Here is an 8465-nt window from a genome sequence, read left to right as displayed (position 1 = left end):
CATGTCTGCCGTTTATGAACCTGCAACATATAGCCAAGCCTCACAATACCCTGAGTGGCAGCAAGCTATGCTGGATGAGCTTTTTGCATTTGCTAGAACTGAGACTTGGTTTGTGACTGTTCTGCCACTTGGAAAAATCCCTATTGATTGCAAATGGGTTTACAAGATGAAGTACAACGCATCAGTTGAGAGATATAAAGCAAGGCTTGTAGCCAAGGGCTTCACTCAATTAGACGGTGTGGATTTTTTGGACACCTTTTCACCTGTGGCTAAGCTGACTACAGTCAAACTCCTATTAGCTCTTGCTGCAATACATGGGTGGTCTCTGTCTCACCTTGACAAAAACAATGCTTTTCTCTATGGTGATCTTGAGGAAGATATATATATGACCCTTCCACCGGGCTATAAAGTAGACTGGCAGACTGTTGAAGGGGCAACTCCTCAATCAACACTTGTTTGCAAGTTAAAGAAGTCTCTCTATGGCTTAAAACAAGCATCTAGGCAATGGTACTTGAAATTTTCAGAAGTATTGAAGGGCTTTGGTCTGCAACAGTCTGCATCAGACCATTCTTTCTTCTTCAAGAATGATCAAGCTGGTTTCTTTGGCATCTTTGTATATGTGGATGACATTTTAGTAGCCACAACTAACCCTGAAATGACAGAGAACTTCAAAGACTTCTTGTCACAACATTTCAAATTCAAAGATCTAGGAGTTCCTAAATACTTTCTTGGAGTTGAAATAGCAAGAAACAAGAAAGGAATTCTGATATCTCAAAGAAAGTATGTCGTGGACTTGCTGAGAGACACTGGAAAGCTAGGATGCAAGCCTTCATCAGTGTCCATGGATCCATTGAAGAAACTGAGAATGGATTCAGGAAAGCCCATGGAAGATGCATCAAAATATAGGAGACTTATTGGCAGATTATTATATCTGTGCATCACTAGGCCAGATGTGACTTTTGCTGTTCATAAATTGAGTCAATATGTATCTCATCCTACTGATGAACATTGGGAAGCTGCGGAGAAAGTTCTGAGATATCTGAAGGGATGTCCAGGCCATGGGCTATTCTACTCAAGCAGTTGCAAACTCAATCTCAGCATCTTCTCTGATGCAGATTAGGCTTCATGTCAGGATACAAGAAAATCAATGACAGGGTATTGCTTGTATCTTGGAAGCTCTTTGATATCTTGGAAAGCTAAGAAACAAAATACTATCTCTAGATCATCAGCAGAGGCTGAGTATAGAGCAATGGCACAAGCCACATGTGAGGTGGTGTGGACAGTGGCTCTGCTTGCTGATTTTGGAGTTAAAGTAGAGAAGGTTGTGCCCTTATATTGTGACAATCAATCGGCTATATACATCTGCTCCAATCCAGTTTTTCATGAAAGAACAAAGCACATAGAGATAGATTACCACACTGTGAGGGAAAAGTTCTTGGAAGGAGTTATTAAGCCTCTACACATCAGAAACAACTTGCAAGTTGCTGATATATTCACTAAACCATTAGGGCCGATGGCATTCCATTCTATTCTCAACAAGATGAATTTTGAGAGTCTCTACAATCCATCTTGAAGGGGCATGTGAAAGTTGAGAATGAAAATGCAAAAGGGAAGAATTCATGCATGAAATAAAGAGTAAGAGAGCTCACTCATGCATGGAAGAAATGGACGTGGAGGTCTGCTGATATGGAGCATATGATAGCTGACTCATCATCTAGTCAGAGTCTAGTCTGCAAAAAGTTAGTTAGGAAAGGTTGTTAATGGAGCATATGAGAGCTGACTCATCATTTAGTCAGAGTCTAGTCAGCAAGAAGTTAGTTAGGAAAGGTTGTTAAGAGTTAGTTACTCCACCAAAAATATCTTTGTTGTAGTATAAATAGCTAGCTAAGAAGCTTTGTAATCTGATTTTTGTAGAATCCATTAATGAAATCTTCTTTTCTCTCATTTCAGTTATCCAATATGGATAACATGATTTCTGTTCTATGATTTTCACACTAATTTCTACCTCATTTTGGCATAACACAGAATCAAGAAAGAGAGGTGCAGATTACCAAAGAAAGTGAGATCATCTTGTGGAATAGCTTGATCGTTTCATGAGTGATTGCATAGTTTCTTGAGTGATCATTGTACATTTGTATATCAATAAGATCGAGTACATTCCCTTCCGTGGACGTAGATCTTTGGATCGAACCACGTAAAATCCCCCCTCTTCTTACTTTTCTTGCTGTTTTTCTTGTCGCTTTTACAACAGACATTCTTATTAAGAGCAAATATATATACTTTACATAAAAGGTTATGTTGTAATTAACCTTTAACCAAGTCAAACTTTGAAAGGACGCAAATGTGCATTTGGTTTGCAGAGATAACTAATGAAACCACTACTAGACCAAAATCATTGTTGGTTTTACCAATAATTTATCCAAAAGAGTGAACTACATAATTTGCGCCACTGAAAAAAAATATTGTGGAAAATCTTTAGACTTTTAAGTTTTACTCAATTTTGGTACATCTGCACTTTATAAAAACTTTTTCTTTTTAATATCCACTATTTTTATGCACTCATGTAATGCCACGTGTCTTCTCTCTCTTCAAACTCCCAATTCCATTTATCTCTATCTCATTTATATGTATGTACTGCATTTTTATTTTTCTCTTCCTTCCTGAGGCTGTGTTTTATAGCTTTGATATGGCTGGATATAGCTCACAATCCATTAATTTCTTTATTGCATGCTACTGGATGCGCTATTTTTAGCACATTATTTAAGAAAGTTATCTACTTCCTCCGTCCTAAAAAATATGCACTCTTTTCTTTTTAGTCTGTCCCACGAGAATATGCACTTTATAATTTTGGATAAGTTTTTCTCTCTAATGAGGTGTGACCCATTCTCCATAAACAATACTTTATTTACTTTTTCTCTCTATCTCTCTGTTACTTCACCAATTTTATATTAAAACACGTGCCAACTCCGAAGTACATATTCTTTGGGGACGGATAGAGTATTAAATATATGAGATTATATGTTTTATCTTAATTTGTTTCACATTGCAACTTTGCTCTAATTAATTTCAATGACATTGAACGACTAAATTCATTTAACTAAGAGTATCCACGCACTGGGTGGAGGATAGCCCGCCCGATGCATCCTCCTCCCTATCTCTGCTACTGTAGATGGGCGGACGATGCTCCCCCATCCTCCGCGCTCTATCCATCGTCCGCGCCCTATCAGCCAATTTTCGCACCCTCCAGCTTATCCTCCACCCCATTGCGGGGGACCGGACCGGACGTCGCAACACATTTTCCTATTTTTTTTAAATATTTTCTTCAATATATATCACCATTTTTTTTACTTCATTTCACATCTTTCACTCCACTCTCTTCCCCCATCTCAATTTTTCTCTAAATTCAAGAATGAATCCCGACGATTTTCCATATTTGCAAACATAAAATATAAAAAAATAAAAATAAATACTAACAATAGGGTTTGCCTTTAATTTGTGGTGTTTTTATATTTATTTTGCTAATTGACATATTTACAAACATAAAAAAATAAATAAATACAAAATAGGGTGGGCAATAGGGCACCCCACTGCAGATGGATGAGGTGGAGGATAAAATGCCGATGTGGCGGAGGAAAGGGCACCCCATTGTGGATGCTAAGAGCACCTGCAATGGTGCTCGTTGCTAAGGTGGGCCGCCGTGCCGACGGTTCGGCATGCAGCTGCTCGCCGCTGTGCTCTTGCCATCGGCACGACCCTGCTCTTAGCAGCAAGCACCACCGTGCTGAAGAGCAGGGCGACGTGGCGTTGTGTGATTGGCCAACGGCAATGCCGTTGGCTATTTTCATTTTTTTTAAATTCAAAAAATATTAAAAATTCAATTTTAAATAAAAATATATATATTTTCCCACTTTCCAAAAAAATATATCCATTTTTTCTCCACTTTTAATTTATTTTTCATTTTTTCACCCAAAATTCACATTTTAATCTATAAATACCCGTATTTCCACACAAAAAATTTCCCACGCACTACACAATACAATTCTCTCATCAATTCTCATCTAAATTCTCACTCTTTCACTCTAGCAAAAAAATGTCCGGCTCCGGCGATCACCCCTCCGACTCCCGCGGATAGAACCACGAATGGTTAAGCCCAACATCATTCCCTAGTCCGGATACGGATTTCTCGCCCCCTCCTCAAACCCAAGGTTCTAAAATTTCGGGTGGCTACCGGCCTTACCCGGTGGACGAGCAAGATGCCCTCGATGGGCGATACAGGTGGGCACCTGAACAAGGCTCGAGAGGGAGCGGCTCGACGCCACCGTTGTCCCAAATTTCCGGAGGCCGGCTCCGACACTCCTCCTCCTCGTAGTACCCATTTTTGCACTCGTGGCAGTACTGGTGACCCCAACGTCCGCACCCCGTATTCTCCGAGGGAGATGGAGAGCTTATTCAAAGCCTATTTGAGAATCTCTGAAGATGCGACGGTAGGCACAAACCAAACCGGGGACAGGTTTTGGTCCCGCGTCGCTCTCCGGTACAATGCCAACCGACTGAACGGAACCATCGAGCGCAATGAGAGCATGGTGCGCAATTCCATCGGAAGATCCAACGAAGAAATCTAAAAGTTCCAGGGGTATTACCTCCAGAAAAAGGCGTCGGCAGGGAGCGGCACGAGCGAGGTCGACGTGATCACGGCCGCCATGAAGACCTACCAGTCAATGCACTACAAACCATTCAAGCATCTCAACGCTTGGTACGACGTGTGTCATCATCCGAAGTATAAGGGAGGCGTTGGATCCTCCTCCAGCTCCACCAGCAAACGGTCGAGGTCGGTATCCCTATCCGACGTTGGCAAGGATTAGGTGGCTAGCCAGCTTGCCAGAGCTCACGTGGGTAGCCCCAACATCGGCCCGAACGGTTCCTAACGCCGGCCGCCAGGAAGGAAACAGGCGGCGGCCAACCGCCGATGCGCCGCGTCCCCAGCCGCCGTGCCAGCTCCCGCTCCCGCTCCCTTTGTGCCGCCTCCACCCCCCAACAACACGTTGTGGGCCCTTTTAGCTCAAGCCAATATGGCCGATACGTCTCGGATGGCTCCCGAGCAACTTGATTCACATTTTGCAATGGTACGAGTTCTCCGGCAAATATTAGGGATACCGCCATCGGGCTAGTCTTCTTTAAATTTCCACGGATGTATTTTTTAGGATTTAATTATGTAATTTTTATTTTTTTGGATTTTAATTATGTAATTTTTAATTTTTAGGATTTTAATTATGTAACTTTTATTGTTTAGTAATTTGTAATAGTATTTCAAGTATTATTAATGCATTTAATATTGTGGAAATGTTTTTAGTAATTGAAGTATTTAAATTAGATAATAGAATGATGGGACCCTTGAGCATGTTCTTGCAGAAGAGTATGAATGTGGGTGTTGTGCTGTTGCCAAAGAGTATGGAGTAAAAAATTAATAAAAATGGGTCGTTGGATGCTCTAAACCCTTTATATATTAATTTGGACATTCTTCGATATAAGTCATCTCAATTTCCAACTTTATCATTTTAGAAATTAAAAAAAAAAAACTAAATAAGCATCATGCATGGAATTTATAAAAATTATTATCTTATAACAAAACAAGTACTAGTATATTCAAGATGCTGAGACATCAAGCTTGAACTGCATCGTCGCTAGTTCCCCGCTTGGGCGATTATCAAAAGTCCGGAAATCCGAAAACCCATCTCCGGTTATGTTAACTTGGTATTTGCCGTGGAACAGTTCAGCTTCAAAAAACCCATCAGAATCCATAGTCCCGACCGAATCCGCAACGCGCCTTAAAGTGTATCTAAAATTGTCCACAACATTGCCCGTGGCTAGGTTTCTGAAATTGTTGTCAGTCAAACACATCCTATAGCATCCCTGCGGGCCCCACGCGGACCATAACATAATCCCCTGCACACTACTGCGGGAATGAATCTCCCGCAGCAGTTGCTCCAAGTAGGATGCCTGATTGGGCCCCGGTTGGACGTCCAATTCGGTAACCCAGATGGGCAACCTAGCCGAAGAAAGGGTATCGATGGCGGATCGAAGGTAGGGCAGGTTCAGATTGGAGGACGGGAAATGGCCCTCCAATCCGATCCCCAAAGGACCTTTATACCCCTGCGCTCTCAGCTGCCAGATCTTCCGCAAGTAATTGGCGGGAGAGGAGGCGGCGTCGCGGCTATCTTCGATGGTGTTGTAATCGTTGAGAAACGGCGTTGCCCTCGGGTCGATCTTGTTTGCCGTTGTGTAGAATCTTCTAGAAGCGTCCGGGCCGAGCTTACTCTCGAAGAAGCGGAAGTGTAGGTTCTCGTTGACGACGTCCCAGTGGATGAACTTCCCGCGGTACCTTCCCATCACCGCTTTGATCCTGTGGTCCGCGGCCGTCCGCAGATCGCCGGGCGCGAGCCCGTTGGCCCACCACGGCTGGTACTGCGGGTCGTCCCAGAACACGTTATGGCCGCGGATCGCGACGCCGCGGGATTTCGCGAGGTTTACCATGGCGTCCGCGGTGGAGTAGTCCTCCGCGCCGCGGGATCTCTCAGTGGAGTACCATTTCAGATCGTTTCCAAACACGGTGTACCGGAATCTAGAGAAGAACCAGTTCTGGTACGCCGTGTTTTGGAGGATGTTTGCGTTGATCGCGCAGCCAAAGGGGAAGGCGGACCGCTGCTGCCTTATGGAGAAGGTCGCGTTGGCGAGAGGCTGGCCGTGTTGGTCCACCGCCTGTAATCGTACCCTTGTCTTGCGCGCCTGGGTAAATTGACGGAAAAATCACCAAGTTTTATCAAATTTCATGGCTTTCAAAATTGATAAATCATGTATAATGTGACAAATAGAAAGTAAGTTGTACTATTATGCATACAAAACGTTCAGCTACTTAAACGACGTTTGCATGTATATATGTACCACGTCAATAAATTCGTACACATTTCATCATAAAAAAATTTAGAAAAATGTAAAAGTTAAAATGCAATCGGCCATTTTTAAAGTTGCAGGATTGATACTGTCAATTAATATTAATTGATAGAAAAATATGTTGCACCTTTTGGATGCTTTGGTCTTGATGAGATTTCCACTCATCTTTTGAAAATGGTTGCAATGAGATGCTATCTGCCCAAATATCAACTGCGGTATTCTTACTCTACAAAAAAAAAAAAAATCAAATTAGGAGAATTGTAATCATCATCATGATTTCATTTTCTGACAAAAATAAAATAAAATAGTGTGACAAAACCTGAAAATGAAGATCTGCAGGGCCAGAAACATTGACAACAAAACCACCCTTAAGCATAGACCAGCAACCGCTATGTGCAATAACCCAACCAACAATTTCATAGCTTGTTTTTGTCTTAATAACTGCTGCTATCTCAGCCTCCCCTTGGCTTACCTGAAACCAACCTGCAGAAATATATTCACTTTAAATACTCCTAAATATACAATAAATATATTTATTGTAGAAACAATGTGTATACTACCTGAGAAAGTGTAGAGTTTCTCCTTATCTAAATCTAACACTTGAGAAAAACTATGATAAGACAAGTTTCTAGTGGAAGCAACAATGTATTTATTTCCATCACTAGATTCTTTATGCTCTATTTTTGATTCTCCAAAACTCGACCATCCCGTCAATCCTTCGTTAAGTTCTGGATTCGCCACTGCTCCTCCGTTATACTGAGGCTTAAGAGGTCTAGCCAAACACTAAACCAAATTCCAAATTTTTTTTATTGACAATTGATATTATATAAATTTTGTCATATTCTAAAAATTTAGAATCAGGACTTGCCTCAGCTGTGTATGTGTAATCATAAGGCGTTGCATGAGCTTCATGTCCTGTTTCAGAGCAGAGGTGTCAGTTTATTACTACATTTTGTATATTTATGAAATACTACAAAGAATGAAATAAGTTAGTAGTACCGAAGAATGTGATTATGACAAAAATGGTGAAGAAAGTAGATTTGCATAAGAGCTTTGGTGACAACATTGTTTTTAATAATATCTTTGTCTCCACATTTTCTGTTTAAATAGATTTATTGGGAGGTAGAGAAATAAATGGCAAGATTTTTGGGTTTAGAGACGTTTATTCACAATTTGACCAAACGTGAGTAAACAATTAATTTGAATCGACTAAATAATGCAGTTAATCACGTATGGGAGATATATAGATACTTTTTAAAATAATATAGAGTAAGTATAATTATTAGAGCTGCAATTGTAAGGAGTTGCTCATATTTGGCAAGAAGGAGATCTCGGATTCTTGATTTGAAATGTGTATATAGAATAGTTCTTGAAATTTTGGTAACTGTAATTAAATATGACTGTACAATATTTTCTTGAATGAGTAAATAAATACTATGTCATAGTTACGGGAAAATTGGATCGAATCCCCAGTCCCATAATTACAAATGGTACAAATGGTATGTACTAAAAAATGA

The 8465-nt window shown here is 40.8% G+C and overlaps 1 protein-coding gene across 1 annotated transcript; it reads right to left on the bottom strand.

Annotated features, from left to right (window-relative positions):
- Positions 1-5643: 5643 nt before the first annotated feature.
- On the bottom strand, positions 5644-8014 carry LOC121770397 (endo-1,4-beta-xylanase 5-like). Its single transcript, XM_042167132.1, has 6 exons — positions 7948-8014; positions 7817-7863; positions 7509-7731; positions 7268-7431; positions 7076-7174; positions 5644-6783 (listed from the first exon to the last, which is right to left on the bottom strand). Exons 1-6 carry the CDS (start codon positions 8012-8014, stop codon positions 5644-5646), a joined length of 1740 nt encoding a protein of 579 aa, XP_042023066.1.
- Positions 8015-8465: the final 451 nt, after the last annotated feature.

This window comes from Salvia splendens, chromosome 16 (assembly GCF_004379255.2).
Source record: "Salvia splendens isolate huo1 chromosome 16, SspV2, whole genome shotgun sequence".
NCBI lineage: Eukaryota > Viridiplantae > Streptophyta > Magnoliopsida > Lamiales > Lamiaceae > Salvia > Salvia splendens.
This window is presented reverse-complemented; position numbering and strand designations above follow the sequence as displayed.